Source organism: Centropristis striata, chromosome 1, assembly GCF_030273125.1.
Source record: "Centropristis striata isolate RG_2023a ecotype Rhode Island chromosome 1, C.striata_1.0, whole genome shotgun sequence".
NCBI lineage: Eukaryota > Metazoa > Chordata > Actinopteri > Perciformes > Serranidae > Centropristis > Centropristis striata.
Window position 1 is genome coordinate 33,596,061 of NC_081517.1, and position 17,718 is coordinate 33,613,778.

Below are 17,718 nucleotides of genomic sequence, written 5' to 3' on the forward strand. Positions count from 1 at the left end.
TTTGTCTCTGTGTCAGCCCTATGATAGTATGGTGACCTGTCCAGGGTGTACCCCGCCTCTCGCCCAATGACAGCTGGGATCGGCTCCAGCCACCCATGACCCGAGTGCGGATAAGCGGTGAATGATAATGAATGAAAGAATTAATGAATAAATGAACAAAAAATCATATGTACTGAAATGGGGACACGGATCCATGGTTATACAACCCTGATTCTAAAAAAGTTGGGGCACTGTGAAAAACTTATTAAAACAGAATGCAATGCCTTTAAAATCCTTTGTGACCTACATTTATTTGAACACAGTACAAAGACAAGATACGTAACACAGGAAAGTTTTTTTGTTGTTGTATGAATTAGTTAATTCACTCATCCTGTTGTATGTAGGCCTAAAGTCTTCCAGCACAGGTATTTTTAATGGAAGATATTTTTAATTGTCACAGAAGGAAAATCACAGGTGTAAGTGATAATGAATGATAGCTGAGCTTGATGCTTCACCATCATGACTTACTGGGGCACATATATAGAACTGAGCCATCGTTAAAGTTATTTGTAACACCTGTGCTTTTCCTTATAATGCCTACCTTAGTCTGACTGATAGTTGATATTAATATAAGGCAGGTTGCTGTCCCGCAGAATGTCTTTTTATACTTTAACATACATTATTCATGGCTACTGTATGTCATAAAACAAATGTAACTGCTATAAAAGCAAAACATTCTTTACTGAAGCATCTGATAATTAATTAAGTGAAAATTGTCAGGCAGCAAAGTGTGGTAATTGCAATTTATTTTGGTAAATAAATACAAAACAGAGACATTTTTAACATGAAAATAACATTATTTGGACAGTTATGGTGTTCTCTACCTTTTCAGTTGTTTACAAAAAATTCAGACTGAAAAGTTTTACTGTAGGTAATCTCAGAGCTATAATGAGCACCTTCTGCTATAACAGGCGTTGTTAGGACGCCTTGGCAGGGGTCCTTTGAAGGCCTGCAGTTACACACAAGCACAAGTGTGTAATTATAGCAGCTACTTTTGACAGTTTAACTTAAGAAAACAGATTGCCAAATTAACAGTTATGGTGCCATACAATGTGCTCATTATAAACAAACACACAAATCCCAATAAGCGCATACACACGCTCAGACACACACACACACACACACACACACACACTCAGACACACACACACGCTCAGAAACACACACACACACACACAAACACACACACACTTAAAACCATAGCAATATCTTCTTTATATAACCCATTTCGTACTCTCCTATTATAATAACCTGCCTGCAGTGTCCTTCTGAACTGAGCAGAACCAAAGCAGGTTGTGAGCCGTATGCTGTTAGATTACACACACTTCTCCACAGCGCTACATTCCTGCTTTAGACCAGGCAACAACTCATGTTCCTTCAAGACAGCTTCAGGTAGCTCCACCTTGTTCACACAATTTAAACATAATGATAATGTAGTATATACTGTGTAAAGAAACCTATATACTGTACAAAACTATACAAAACTCAGAGGTCTCACCACTGCGTTACACACTGATCTGTGCCATTGGTTTCCTAAAGTCAGTGTGAGAGAAGGACAGTGGACTGAAGCAGGAAATAACTGGACAGGACAGATGGACAAACAGTGGCATCAACAAACTACTCTTATAGAACATTGATTTTGGAAAGCAAAAGGAGCAAATACATTAACGTTTAGATACGGGTAATTCAAAGTGCAAGTAAAAGGCAACTTTTCAACTAGCTAGCACGCTAACTGGTGAACACTGTCTATTAATCATCTCGTTGATCATATAACAGAGCTTAGCAACTTTCAAGGCTCATTTTAGAAAAGCCAGTGCAATAAAAATGGTTCTTTTATCTTATATAATGTGCGTTCACAGTGGTTCCCATTTTCCCTAGAGACAAATCCAAGGAAGTACCGGAAGTTATCAAGTTACCATTGCTGCGGTGGCCCTAGAATACAGGCTGTGCCAAATGTGTACTAAGGTGTACAATTTCTTACTCTTATCTTTATTTCTATTGAGATTTTACTTTTGCCAACGATGTCTAGGAGTTGTTTCACCATGTTAGCCTGCTAAGTAATGTCAGCTAAGTTAACACGGTTTGGCTAGCTAACGTTATTGGGCTAACTGTCTACAGGCTGTGGTTTTCCTACACAATAAAACAACTCAGTCAATTAATGGTGGCATTATTGTGAAATATAATGTTAGTCGCTGTAGCTTTAGCCACCTCATGACCACAAAGTAAACATCATTCAGTCGATATACAATGCTGTCCAGTGTTTGAACGAGTTACCGTGTTAACTGGTGACTCAGCGGAATGGTTCCGTGGTTGCCATGGAGTGGTTGCTCATAGTGACTGCAGCAGTTGAAAACCATAGTTGAAAACACGAACAGAACAAGTGAAAGCCTTAAATATTACTGTGAAAATGAAATTAATGAAATTTAAAAAAAAAAACAGGAAGTGCCTTAAGCCTGCATTCTAGTGAAAATTCCAGCAGGGGGTGCTAAGTTTGGCTGCAAAAAAAAAAATCTGTCCATTCATTTCAATGCAAAATTTGAAAACTTCTCGCTTGATTTATTACCTCAGAATTTTTTTTTTTTAAAAGACAACACTACGATCTCAATCGCTAGTAAAAAAATCTTCTTCAAGACAATTTCATGTTAAAAGTTAAAATAATGGCCTCATTTAGAAGAAAATAGAAGATAAAGAATCATATGATTTGGGGCGTGGCTACCTTTGATTGACAGGTCTCTAACAAGGCGAGCCGTCATCAGGAGAGAAGCAGAACAATGCGTATCCATGGCAACGTGTCAATAAAGTTATTTATAACATTATACAGATATAAAAAAGGATGTTTACCAGTTTGGTCTCATAATTTTGACCATTTTACTGTATTTTCACTTAATGACAGTTAATGCTAACATGAATTAGCAGTGGCTTCGCTCAGTCAGGTTGCCGGTGTAGAGAGGCGTGTAGTCAGTGTCGTCAGATCCCTCTCGCTCCTTTACAGTCCAAATATGGCCTGCTCCCCGTATCAGAAACAAGATGGTGACACAAGATGGCGACACAAGATGGCGACAAGTGTAACGCCGAACTCGATGCTTCCAACAGGCAATTCACAAACCAATGGGTGACGCCACGGTGACTACTTCCATTATTTATATACAGTCTATGCTTTATGCCAATGTTTGTCATAAATTAGATGATAAAATCTGTCTAATCAATCTTACTATCGATGCTGCTGTCACTGTCAGCAGGCAGCTAGATGGCTGAACACACAAATTGATCACCGGATCCTTTAATACAGCTCCATCAATTGGTACAATCCTGGGAAGGCTAACTATCATTTAAGATAATCTTGGCAACCAGAAGCAAACTACTATGATCTATTATCTGTTTGATAATCTGCAAAAACAAATGCATTTTCTTGCAGTAGCATATCTAAAATGAGTAATTGTGAAAGTTACTTGTGATGATCAAAGAAATGATAAGTGGACAGCATTAACTAGCGCAGCAAGCTAGTGCACGAGCCAGTTGAAAAGTTCTCTTCCACTTTAAAGAAAAACGGAACAGACATGAAAGTGTTGAAAGGGGAAAAATAAATTGCAATGTTTATGCAAACTAACACTAACCACAGGGGAATAGGCAGTAAGTGAAATGATAAAACCTTCCAGTTATTTCACAGCATGGACGTAGAACCCACAGACATTTAGAAACACACCTGAATATTAAGTAGATAAAAGATATTTGGAAAGTTGATGGAAATCTAGTTCAGTTGACTTCAGGGATAAATTAACTGATGCCCCAAAACAAATGTGGTATCACAAGCACAGCTCTAGTGTGTATAAATCTCTCTTCTGTCACTTCACAAAATATACAGCAAGAGATCAAACCCAAATCCCTCAAAACAAATAGGCAGCCCTGTGTCCTAAAAATTATGTTCCCACACAACAAAGCTGCATTTTCTTCTAGATTATGGTTGCTGCCATGGTTGATGTTGTGAATTGAAATAAAACTACGGAAAGGTTTGAGAAAAGACCTTGGTTACAACTTAAGTGACGTACATACATTAAATGATGTACATTTATGTAAGTTAAAATAATTTGTTGAACAGCAACCTCCTAGGTGAAAGTCTTGTGTTTATTTGACCCGTCCATCCAACCCATACTACTCTGTGCAGATTTTGATCAGAAACATATTTGTGATACGTCAAAAACGAATGTAATCTGGGGGCATCCCGGTGGCTCACACTGGTAGAGCGCTTACCATGTAGGCTAAGTCCTTGCTGCATCGGAGCCGGTTTCGAATCCGGCCTGAGCTCCCTTTGCCGCATGTCTTCCCCTCTATCACCCCCTTTCAATCTATCACTTTCAATAAAGCAAAAAAATGCCCCAAAAAATAATCTTTAAAAACAAATGTAATCTGGGAGATAATATGTTTCCCTCGAAGCTTAATTGATAATGTTGTTTCATTGTACAGGAACATAATTTCTAGGAGACAGGACTGTAATACGATACAACACAGTTTACTGAACACTAAATAGGTTCATCTGTGCTATAATTTACAAAGGTGCTTTCCTCTTTAATTGCGTCTGGGCAGAAACAAAAATCTGTACCATAATACTTGACGGTACCTGCATTTTGATTTCATAAAGGTCTTTGTTTTAGTCTTGTCCCTTTTTTCATTGTATTGTCCTGAGTGTTGCAAAATGGTCTGTTGAGGATGATCCACAAGTGATTGGAATTTTCTTCAGTCTCCAAACCCTTTTTCAGTTTTTTTCTTTTAATGTGATCAAGTGTTTTGTCAAGTCATCACCAGCCAACAGTCTTTAGAGTCACTGTTGCGTATTTGTGGAAAACAGGACAAGGAAATAGGACACAGTATTGCTTCAACAGCTCTGGCTTTGGCGTTTCTCTCATTGGGTCTTTTACACCTGAAAGAAAAAGGAGGCCATCGTGGAGGACAAACAGGACAGAACAGGACAGAAGGACATGAATCCGTCTCCTGTCGGTCCTTAGCGGATGACAGGTTTCAACCATGATTGCCATGCGCATGTGTTGCTGTTCTGTCTCCTGTGATTGGTGGACTTTCAGACTTGCGTGGATTTGACTCGTCTGAGAGGATGTCGTCCTATGGGGTGGGCAGGGCAGGGCGGGGGGATTTCAACGGGCAGGTCTAGACTGCGCTGGTGAGGCAACGCCGCGAGGGAAGGAGCACATCGGGAGGGGCGGGGGACGGGATTGGCTGATGGTCATGTGATCTCAGAATACGGTAGCCCTGGAGCCTAACAGGAGGGAAAAAAGACTATTAGAGAGAAAGTGAGGGAGGGTAGCAAAGAGTACAAAATATTTTAAAACATATGGGAAGTTAAAAGTTGAGGGAATAGAGCAGATAAACTTTAGTTGACTGAGACAGCGAGAGACAAGACTTCAAAATGACGATGTCTAGAGATAGCGTGTACACAACAGAGATATCACACAGCAATGAGAATAAATCCAGATTCAATGAAACAACCAAGGTTGAGGACAAAAAAGAGTCAAAGATAGCAGCATACACTTTTAAAAACAAGACTGAAGGTCTACCACCATGCCAGCAGCTCTGTGAGGCTGCACTTCAGGCAAACATCAGTTTATAATGTGAACATATGCATCACTAAAGTACATTTTTGCCTGATGGGAGTGATATTAGCTTTTTTTGATTGATGATGGTGGTAGAAAGGATCATCAAAATGATTAAAAATCATCCTGAGAGGAGCATGAATGTGTGTGTTGTCTGTTAAAATATTTCACTCAAAACCATAAATGTCAAGCTCACTGTTAGGGGGATCACCAGAGTCAGTAAGGTTCATCATCTGGGAAACATGAATGTCCAATAGAGAGGTGAAGTTCTACCAACAAGTGACCTTATGTGCAGTGAGAGATAAATACATGTTAAAAGATAATTTCCAAGTCAAGAAAGTCCCAGTTTGTCTTAACACTTTTGAAGAATAACACTCAGAAAATACACAATAACAAAGACTATACACCCCTAAAGTCGCAGAAGTGACTTTCTCTCCCTCTTCAGCTATGATGCCTTTATTTTCATTTTGGGATGTACTCACATAAGCAACTCTCCTTTTGCATAACTGAAGCTCACAATATGGGGCAAAATTGGAGTGATTTCCTCTATTATAATAAGTTTTCCCTCATTCAAGAATAAAGTGAAATGTGCCAAGGTAATGGTCAGCTTCATTTCACACAAAACTAAATGGTACAATAGCAAACCTGCGACAAGCAGCAACTTTCTTGACTTGCAAAATTACCTTTTGAACAACATTTGAACAACTTATGAACATCATTCATGTAGTTCACAGTACTATTCAAACTTGTCTCTCACTGCTGACTACTGTACATGTTTATTTCAGGAATAAGGTCCCATTGGGGACAACAAAAGGGGAGGGAATTCACCTCTAGAAAGATATTGAGATTTTTTTTTGGACTGAATGATGGACATTCCAAGTATTTGCTCACCTAAAGACACCTTTCAGTCAAAAACAAATACACGTTTGCCCCCTTACCTGGAGGCCACTTAACTTTTCGAGTGGACTCTCCACGCGGGGCAGGCTGAGGAGAGGGAGGGAGATCGGGGGCTCTGAGCGCTGGTGAGGTGGAGGAGTTGGCATTGCTATCCGGGTTTGCTGGAAATTGTTGATCACGCACGACACCTGATGGAAAGCAGAGAAAAGAGGTAAACAAGAAAAAGAGGGAAGATATTCGGTCCACTGCACTACAAAGATGGATGATTTTCTGGTGCGTGAAATGCCTGGAGTGTGCTTGGGAGCAGATACCGAGGAGGACACAGTTACAGTATGAGAGTAAGAGACGGAGATAAAAAAAATAGAGAGAAAGAATGAAATATGGGAGGAGGCCTGGAAAGAAAGGGCTTGAACCACAGGGAGCACTTTGATCTTTAAAGTTAACAACACCCCTAGAAGATTTTCCAGAAAATTGATTTAGGCCAAGAGGTCCCAAGACCAAATTACACAATAGGAATGTGGCATGGTTAAGATTCAGATCAGTCCATTCACATTCATAGCAGGTGTGAAAGTGTGTGTGTGTGTCCTCTATCACACAGGCAGTAAGGCTCTTTCGAGCTCGCCTTAATCATCAGTTCATCCTCCCACCAGCTCTCCTGCACCCACGTCACACCAACCCTGCTCTCTCTTTGCATTATTCCCTGATACAATCCTTCCCTTCTCTCTTCATCACACTGGACTACAAAGAAAACACACTAACTAAATACATAATAGCTAAAGGTTTGGTGTCTGTTACCATCGAAAGAATATTAAGTCACAGAGAGGTATATATTTATACACTCAACTAAAGGTGAGTGTATAATTGCACTAAAGGTGCAACTAAAGGTACATGTCTTTGGACAAATATAATGATAACAACAAAAATAGCTGATAAGAGTTTAATTTAAGAGCTGATATCTAGACATTTCGCATGCTTTCATGTAGCTTCTCTCTAAGATTGTTGAGCTTCTATTGTTGGCCATCATCTACATCGTTTACATCCACTCTGCAAGACAATTATGGAAGAGGTGTCCTGTCTTAGATTTTCGGTTTGGGAGCATGATTTTGTTCCTTTATATATATAAATGAAAGCAGCAGGTTAAATTTGCAGTAACTAAACCCCTCCAAAGACAACTCCTTGTGTCGTTTGTACAGCAGCTGAAAATTATCCATAATTATGTTTATTGTTATGATGCCCTCTAGTGGCCATACTAATTACAACCCTGATTTAAAAAAAAAAAAAAGCTGGGATGCCGTCTTAAACGTATATAAAACAAAATGCAACTGTTTGTTAATATTTCTGACATATATACAATTGAAAACTGTGCAAAGACAATATCTTTTATGTCAAAACTTTTATTTTTTGTTTTTATAGACTCTTTACAACTTTAATTGACATTTTAAACAGTATCCAAAACTTTTGTTTTAAGTTGGGGTTGCATGGTGAGAGCCAAGGCAAATGTCAGGTTATGGAGCATTGATTCAGGGTAAAAAAAACAAACTTTTTTGTCAACTTACTTCTGTATTTAGGCCTTTTTTAGGGCTGTATTCTTTCCTCTAACCTTTCCATATATCCACCACTATCCCTGTGTACTCCATGCTATTGTTATCCCACAAATTCCATCCATCTCTCCTCATACTTCCCTCCCTCATTGCCTTTTTTTCTCACCAGGAAGGCAGCGATGGCTCCTCCGGTGACAAACCCAGCCAGGACATCGTTCCAATGGTTTCTGTGTTCAGTCACCCTCACCACCCCAACCAGCACAGCCAGAGACAGCAGAACCAGGCACAGGGTGGGCTTGGTCAGACGGGTCCCTTTGGTCCGGAACACCAGGGTAACGTACATCTGGATGACAGAAATATAGTTGAAATATCAAAAAAAGCCATTTTATATGTTCACAGTGAGATTAAACAGGTACAAGTCTTGTACCAGCTGGGAGATATTAAATGCTGCTACAGCTTGAATATCTCAAAAGGTTGAACAGCTTGAATAAGCCACAAGAGGCCGCACTCTGCAGCGATTTCAGAGCAGCGGAAGGATTTGATGCGGTACAAAAGAAAACACCATATAAAAACACTGCCATGTTTGGTTTAATGCTTCTAAAAAAATGACAGGAACATGGCCCTATAATTAAAAAGAGAACAAAGGCACCACACAGCAGTACTTTAATCATAACTAAATGTTTCTGCTGATGGAAATACAGACCCACATACACATGTTTTTACCTAAAAGGAGGTTATTTAGATTTCATTGTAAAAGCCAGTATACAAACTACATACCACATTAAAGCAGGTGTGTATTTCAGTATCTGGAAAATGTTGAATTATATGGAATAATTTTAAATGACAAAACTATTCTTCAATTCAAGAAAATGTGCAGAGATCAAACATTTATGGTGACATGAACTGTGAGAAGGGAGCAAGTACTGTAATGTACATTTTTCTCTACTCCTTGCTCCTTTTTGTTCATGGAATGAGTATTAGTGTGTTATAGATTACATATTTACTAATTTATTTACTCACACTCTTCAATCTGACTTGATTGAGAAATTAAATGAATCATTAATCAATATAGTCCAGTTGTAATGTCTTTATTAGTGCCTTAAAGCCGTAATTTACTTACAATGAATTACAATTGTCTGAATTCAATATTTTATCGTTCTTCTCTACATGTAATTTCACCTGCAGGTTTTGTATCTGTCAGCTTTCCAAAAGGATTACATAAACTGACCCATAAGTGACCCATCAGTCCGCTGTGAGGCTAGTAGCACTCAGAACTTAAGACGTTCCTACGTTTCTGTTCTTCATTTTAGGTTCAAATAATATTGTGCAACATTATCGTTATCTTTTGTCACAAATTTTGGAACTACTTGCTGATAAGTAGACCTTTATAAAGGGCTGATAAGTTGTAACTTATAGCTTAATTAAGGGTAATTAAATAATTAAATAATGATGCTTTATCAGCCTCCGTGGATTGAGCATTTTGATATGTTTACAGTATATATAGGACCCAGACCTGCTTTATAATCAATAAAACATGGAAATATCTCTTTTACAAAATGGGACCCTTACTGTAACTATTGAATTAAACATTTGGTTACAGCTTGTAAAGGTTTTATCATGAAGTTTTACTAAAAAATATTATGTGTTGTTTTACTTCTGTTGGAGTAACACTTTAAGCAACAGTCTGTCTAGTGGCACATTTTCCAGCATTTTGATTTGACCAACAAAAAAGTCATGCATAAACATACACAACATCACCATATCCTACAACATCTCTGGTGTCCCCCCGTCACCCAATGCCCCCTGTAATAAACTCCCTACCACTGTGTAGATGGCTGAATAAAAGCTGAGCGCTGCGTCTTTGGAGGGGAAGGATTTGCGTGCGGATGCCACCAGGTATGGGTTTCCTGTGCAGGCTCGACGCTCTGCGATGTAATGCAGCGGAGACTGGCAGCCCAGTGCCGTGTAGTTTGGCCTGCAGGCAGACAGGAAATGAGGCGTTTGGTTTCCTGTCACAACCTGACCTGCATTGGCAAAGATGGTGGTGGTGAAGAGGCCAAAAGAGTAGACACCTGGATAAAAAAAACCAACAGAGAGACAAAGTGAGAAAGGGGGAGGATGTGTGCATGCAAACTCAAAATAAGTGAATCAGTGAGTGTGGTGAGAGTCAGAAACAAGCACTTTAAAAGGAATTAAATGCTTACGCTGGCTGTAAACTGTGTAGGAGTTAAAGGCCAGACGGACATAGCCTTTGCTTTTATGCTTCACATCTACAGTCCATCACTTTTAAAAGATTCATAACTTGGATAAATACAGGCTACAGAGGCGATGAAAAGGATAACAGAGCAGGACATGAAGAGAGGGGAAATTAGTCCACAGGAGACCCAAACAAAGGACAAGGCCTCTTTCTGGCCTTCTGATAGAGGACTACTGGTGCAAGTCTAAATGAGCCTTGGTCCCAGAGTACAGAGGCTCCATTCAGTCAGAGCTAAAGAAGCTCTGATCTTTGGGACTATAACTGACCCAGAAAGCGAACGATCCTTCTGAGCAGAGGGTTGAAATAACAGCAGTCGGCGGTCACAATGGTCTTCTCCTGAGCTCCTTCCGTCTTCACAAAGAAACTGGTCACTTCCCCGATCAGAATCTGGGACAGGAAGAGAGAAAACCACAAACACTTTTTAGTCAAACAGAAAGCTAAAAACTGTGTGCTTAAGGATTGATCAGCTTCACTGAATATTCTGTCAGTTAAATACGGTGCGCAGCAAAATTATTCATGAGTGTTCCTCCTTCAGCCTTGCACCCATCACAGTTTTTCCTTGGCCAGCCTGTTTTATATTTCCCTCACCATTTGGCTGATTTTATGCTGCTTTAGTAAATCCCAACATTAACACCTCCCATTCACTCTCATCAGTGGGAGTTTGTCGGCCTCAATGTCTCATAGCCCTTCTATCTCTCCATTTCTCTTTTTTCTCTGTACACATTTACTGCAGCTCCATAAAACCATGACTACACTTTGATTAATAATGTCATGCAGGTTAATCACCTCAAAAGCGAACATTGGGTTTGCCAGATGAAATAAATCAAAGTCATCTTATACTATTTTTATGAAATATTTGAAATGTATTAACTAATGTTTTACCCCACCCTGATCACACCTCAATAAAACCTCCATTATATTTTTACTATTATGGCCTTAACACATTTTGAAGACCCATTTAAAGACCGCACACCTCCCGAGCCTCTGGAAGCCGTTTGAAAAGCACTTTTAAGAGTTTAAAATCCGAGTCAAATCAGCAGGAGGCTGATATCTCCTGACAGGGGAATGAATCAACGAAACACCACGTTAAACAGATTCCTGGACACCGCTACACACTGCATACTGAACCTGTCTGATCAGGGGACCCCTGCTGACAGAAGCATGGATAGATGTAGGTTACATGCTCATATAATATGCATGGCCCAGAGCCAGGAGCGTGGGACGATGCTAATGTAACCGAGGCTCGCTGCGCTCGGTGTGACAGATGACGGCTGAGGTTTACACTCGCACTGATGTTACGGACTGAGAACCACCAATGGAAGGTTGTGAGGCTCTTGTGTCAACATAAGTTATGTCTTTGGAACAAGATGCGATATGAGTGCTGCAACGCTTTGCAGCCTCGAAGTCTTGTGTTCTTCGGTAAAAAGAGGTTCTGGGTTCTTCAAGGTTGTGTGGCTGTTTTTGCAAGATCCTGCTCACCATCAAGCTTTTGTACAGCATATATATATATATATATATATATATATATATATATATATATATATATATATATATATATGGTTTTCTTGATAATGATTTTTGGTTATTATCAAGAAAACCATGGGAAATGGCAAGATATCAGCTCTTCAATTAAACTCATATGAGCTATTTTTGTTGTTATCATTATATTTGTCCATACAAATGTACCTTTAGTTGTACCAGGCATTAAAATGAACAAGAAACTGAGGAAAAGAATGGATGGTCTAATATTTTTTTTCATGACTATATACATATATTTTTCATTCATTGTTCATACTAACCCATACAACAACCTATTTAACTGCAGGATAAAGGAGGGGAAAAAAACAAATAATGAATGCCAAATAGCAGCCATGTAAGTAATGTATGTATATAAGGTGTAGATTTTTATGCATGTACGTATATGTCTTATTTTTATCCTTTATTCTGTTTTAATATCATTGTAAACTCTCCTGTCTGTATCTTGAGCTGCTGTGACGACTAAATTTCCCCACTGCTGGATAAATAAAGTCCCATCTTCTCTTCTCTTATCCAACCGAAATAGAAGGATTCTCTGTTTGTCTATCTTTGATTTTCTCGACCACTGTTCATCCAATCAACTTCACACTTGTTAGTTGTGTTTCTGAGGACCCAAAGAACTTGAGTGTCGAGTGCGAGATCTACTTGACAAATTTATCAGTAGGGTGTTGTTATGTACACACTGTGTAGTGTATTGAGAAGGGACCCCTATTAACACAGACAAATGGCATTTTGGGTACAGCTCGCTCTTCATTGCTCGCTACAGTGCATTCAAGAAGAGATGAAAAAAGAGAGACCAGAGAGACAACAACACCTGAGGCACATTTTGAACAGGCTCTGCAATACTACAATATTCTTGCTCTTCTTAAAGTCTTATTAATAGGTGCTGTTGATAATCAACTCTGACCATGAAAGCACCATGATGTGTTGGTTCCTTCACACACAAAATGAAAAGATCATCTCTTTGTCAGCAGCCAAGAATCAGCAGCATTCTCCAAATTAAACTGAGGTTGTTTGGGTTTGCAAAAGCTGCAAACTGATTCCAAAACTCGTAATCAGTAATGCTGCTACAAACCCGATTCCAAAAAAAATGTGGACGCTGTTTAAAAAGTGAATAAAAAAGGGAATGCATCAAATTCAGATTTCAGAGTTTATATTTACAAAACAAAAGTTAATCAATTTGAACATTAACCTCTTAAAACCCACCTGTTTGGGTAGGTTTATGGTTAGGGGAAGGGTTTGGATTTGGCCCCAAAAAATATATATAGCTAAATCATTTAACTGAAGAACTGTAAGGTCAAAATGCATGTATGAACCTGACCCTACCTGCAGGCGGACATGATTACCTTACATTTTAATTAGATTTTAGACAACATCACAACTTTTCTGGATTATATATTTGACATCCTTGTTATGTGGAGGAGCAACAATTTGGTGAAAAAACTGCAGCCTAGGACAAATGTGAAAGAAGCAGCCAATCTGGTGACATTTTTGACCATTTTAAGGGGACGTGCAGCCTAAAGCAGGGCATAGTTTTTTGCAATCTGTGTGAACAAGCCAAACTCGATTGTGTTAGAAGCATACAGTATGATAGGAATAGAGAGACAATGAGTAACAATTAAACTTGTTTAAAGAACTGTAAAGGTGACCTGGAGGAAACTCATAAGGTTGTATATTACATGACAGCCATAAACTGAGATTATTTGTAACAAATCAAAAATGTACCTGGTAAGATTCTACAAACCCGTGAAAGAAAGAAAGAGATAGAAAAAACATACAAAAAAAATATGCAAATGTTCTGACTATGCTTCATTTATTTCTGTGGGGAGATTTATGTGTAGGGTCAGCCATAAATCATTATCACAGGAGCTGGTGGACGCTCGGTATCTTGCTGAAGGCACTTAGGCAGAGCTGGTGGACGCCAAAGATTAGACAGCTGGATTATAAGTAGCACAATTTTTACCTCCAGGCTGCTCCAAAATCACATCACCCACTGCACATGATGAAAATGACTCCACACTCCCACCAACGGCCTCAAAAGACTAGAAATAGCTACACAAATGGGTATCAGGTGTGGATGTATGTTAATGTTATGTGGTAAAGGTAGTTTTCATTATGTTCGATTGTTAGGGTCTGGAGTTGTATGTTGATGTCGATGCGGAAAAAGGGGGAAAAATCTGTTATTCTCTTATATCTTCAGTGTGTTCAGCTCTGAAATGCAAAATGTTTTGGTCAGTCTTGAGTGAAGGCTTTTTCCTTTTCCAACTTCTATCAGGCAGGGACTTGTGTATGTTGTTTTCAGGGACAGACTTGTCTTCATTCATCCTCTCCTGCATCACCTCCTGCAGAGAGTGAGATGATGTTCATCACTCCCTCAGTGTAAGCTTCCTGTTATGCAACAGAGACAGACTTAGTACACTCTGGCCATATATATATATATACACTGTACAGCAGGTGCTGTGAACAAACAGTCCGACTTTCCCAGTTAGTATACATTAAATTCAGTGGGCTGTTCAAACCTATAGAGCCACTTACGGCACTCTTTGTGCTTATAGAAGTATAGTCTTTATGAGTTTCATTGAGAAAGCAACACATGGTTTTCGTGGTTTTTACAGGCCTCAGATTTTCAGAGAGGCTGTTTTAGAGCTTTGGTCTACAATCCTCCCTCAGTTCTTTGAACTGGATTTAAGTGTGGTATAAAACTGACTCAGAGCATCTTAGGGTTGTGCCAAAACACATGTAGCAAGGTGATTATATACTCAGGAAACAAGACCAAAAAAAGAATCAAACACCATGAAGAAAGTGCTGCTGTGGTGGACTGAGGCTTTCAGAGGGGGCAGGGGGCACCAGCTGCATGCGGTGGGCTTCTATAGCATGCAGGGCAGCCTAAATTGCACAACACAATGTTTTCTCAATTTAAAGTCCACCCTAGAGGGCACTTTATCATCTCGTCTCCATTTAAGGGCATCCTAGAGGGCAATTCATCGCGTCATCCCTCTTGAAAGGACACTTTAATCATGCTTTCTCCATTGGAAAAGAAACCTTGGGCTTTTCAAAATGTTTTCTCCATTTAAGGAAACCATGAAGGGCATTTTATCTACCAAACATCCATCCAAGAGAGCATTTTAGTCATTTTTTATCAAGCATGTGGGCACCAGGGGAGGCATTCGCCACCCCCTGAGTCCACCAGTGTATTGCAATGTCTCTACAACAGACAACAATGTGGATAAACTTTAACAAAAGATTGATGTGTGGTCTCATCTTGAATCATGTTGAAACTCTGGCAACAGCATTCTGAAGAAACTGTTACTGTCCTGATGTATTTCTGTGAGATGCTCTTGAGAAGTGAGTGTGGGGGAGAAAAAGAGAAAGAAGAGGAGTGGAGGAGACAGCAGCTATTGATGATAGTCATCCAGCAGCCAAAAGGGCAGAATGCATAAGAGACTTGCAAATGGTGTTGTTGGCAATTAATCACCGCAAATCTGAGATGACAGATTAAAGAAAAGAGGCTGATTGCAACATGATTAAAACTATCAAAAGGCTCATTCTAAACTTCCCCGAAATGGCTTCCGCAGCATGGCCAAAATAAGTCAAGACATTTCTGCAAGGCGGCAGGATGTGTAACCGACACGACAGACCTCATAAAACCCACATGTTCTAATTAGCTGTGGTTCTGTTTTAAAACAGCAACAAAGAAAAGGGAACTCTTAGTAATATCTTAATTTGTCTTTATGGTACCTGACGACTGCCGCTCTGATTTTTAAAGTTAACTAAACTTTAGAAAAACCGAGGCAGAACAGCTTCATCTGCAAAATCAACACTAACTCTTCAGAGTGGTTTTCCGATTGCCCCATCTCTACACTTTGCTTGCTACAATATTGTCAGGTTGCACAGTGGCAATAAAATCTTTTCAAGAACAAGGAGACTTTCATGCTTTTCACCCCGGTATCTGGATTCAACAGCGTGGAGCCCGAGTTCCTTGATGATTCCTTGAAGGCAACATCAGACAAAAAGAAGTAAAATTTGTGAGAGACTAAGGGGCATGTAGGAACACAGTGAGAGAGACATTTGTAATGTGCATATGTTTGTTAACGATGTAGAAGCTGCTGGTGTTGGCACTGACTTGTTGAAACATGCATTTGAGGTTCTACATCATTCATTTGGCTTTTGAGCTTGTATTTTTATTGAATTATGGTAATAAGACTGGACACTGCATGGTCTTGTTACTTCTTTCCTGCCATGTCCTCTCACTGTGAGGTGGGAATGAAGTCTGCACCCCCATTAGAGAAGTGGTTGCCATGCCCACTCCTTTACCATTCGCTCAATTACTTTTTTCATCTACTCCTGAGCTAATGTGTTCACATCGACATGATGGGGATGGGCTCCCACTGAGTTGTTATATGCTACATTTCTCCTCCAGCCATGTATTCAAAAGTATCTAATGTCAATACTAATCTCTTTTCAGACTGATCTCACTGAAAGGTTACTTCCTGCTGTTCCACTTTAATCACAATAAAAGGTCTATAATAGAAAGGCATATAAAATGTATTGATAGCACCAGGCTTTGAAGAAGCCTTGGCCCTCTCCAGCAGCTCGTGATTCATTAGTCTGTGTGCAGTAATCAATATTCATGCAAAGAATGCACAAAAGCTACTATCTTTTGGTCTTTTATTAAAGTGTTGTGGTGCAAAGCTTGCAGATATTTAACAGATTTTTTTTTTTATGACAGCTCTGTGGCTAATTTGATATTGAAGTGATAGTCAACAGAACAAATGAAGTGAAGGCAGAACTGGAAGCTCCCCAACACTGACAGTTTTCTCCTAGGGTAATGCCTGGAATTAATTTTTTTTCATGCACACTGTTACATGTCACCTGAGGCATCGGAGTTAGGTTTAACAGTCAACAAATAACATTGATTTAATAAACTTTTAAAATAGAAATCCAGTGTATCTAATGTACTCTACCTAAGTGGTGAACATAGTGATGCATTTCGCTAAAGAGACAGATATATGCCCTCAGAGTTAGTGGACACTGAAGAGTGAATACTGGAATTATAATCATCAGGTAGGCAGAAAAAAACAACTCCAAATGCATACTGATTTTGGTTTCTGTTCATCAGATGTGTAAAAAGCACTAAAATAGATGTCATTATTTATTGGACAACGGTTTTGATCATTGAGTTTGGTGAGTGAGAAATAGGGTAATTTTCTCATGGACTTCTATACAATCTGACTTCTTTTTGCAACCAGAAGAGTCATCCTCTGCTGGCCATTAGAATACAGGATTAAGGCACTTCTGCATCAGACCAAGAGGTTGCCAATTGGTAAATAGGCAAATATTCATATTCATACTTTCACCACTACAGCTTTAAATGGTGGCAAATAAAGAAAAAGAGTTTCACAGTTTGAGCGTTAGATATCTCGTCTCTGGACTGTATTCAATCGAATTTAGGTTGACAATGATTCGCCAGTCTTTGCATTCAGTTTTTATTAAATTTCTCACTGTGCCAACTTTTTGGGAATCTACGTGTTAATGATGTCATAAAAATGGGCTAATGTATTGCAAATATACACTCACTGGCCACTTTATTAGGTGATATGTGTACCTAATGACGTGGCCAGTGAGTCCAAAAACCAAAAACCTTATCAAGGGATAAACTGTATAGTATTCCTTTTCTTTCTTTTGCTATACATGTATGACATACATTCACAGGCCACTTTATTAGGTAATGTGTGTACCTAATAAAGAGGTGGTGTGGTCTTCTGCGGCTGTAGCCCATCTGCTTTAAGTTTGGACATGTTGTTTGTTCAGAGATGGTCTTCTGCAGACCTTGGTTGTCATGAGTTAC

General features: G+C 39.3%; 1 protein-coding gene across 2 annotated transcripts in view; it reads right to left on the minus strand.

The window, feature by feature from the left end:
- Positions 1–768: 768 nt before the first annotated feature.
- The window catches only part of plppr2b (phospholipid phosphatase related 2b), a 69,100-nt gene continuing 52,150 nt past the window's right edge, over positions 769–17,718 (minus strand). For both annotated transcript variants that reach the window (XM_059339499.1, XM_059339507.1), the window contains 5 exons: positions 10,601–10,721; positions 9,899–10,149; positions 8,244–8,420; positions 6,594–6,724; positions 769–5,305 (listed from right to left, as the gene is read on the minus strand). In XM_059339499.1, coding sequence (XP_059195482.1) covers positions 5,197–5,305; positions 6,594–6,724; positions 8,244–8,420; positions 9,899–10,149; positions 10,601–10,721 — 789 coding nt within the window. In that variant the 3' untranslated portion in view covers positions 769–5,196. The remainder of the gene's footprint in view (positions 5,306–6,593; positions 6,725–8,243; positions 8,421–9,898; positions 10,150–10,600; positions 10,722–17,718) is intronic.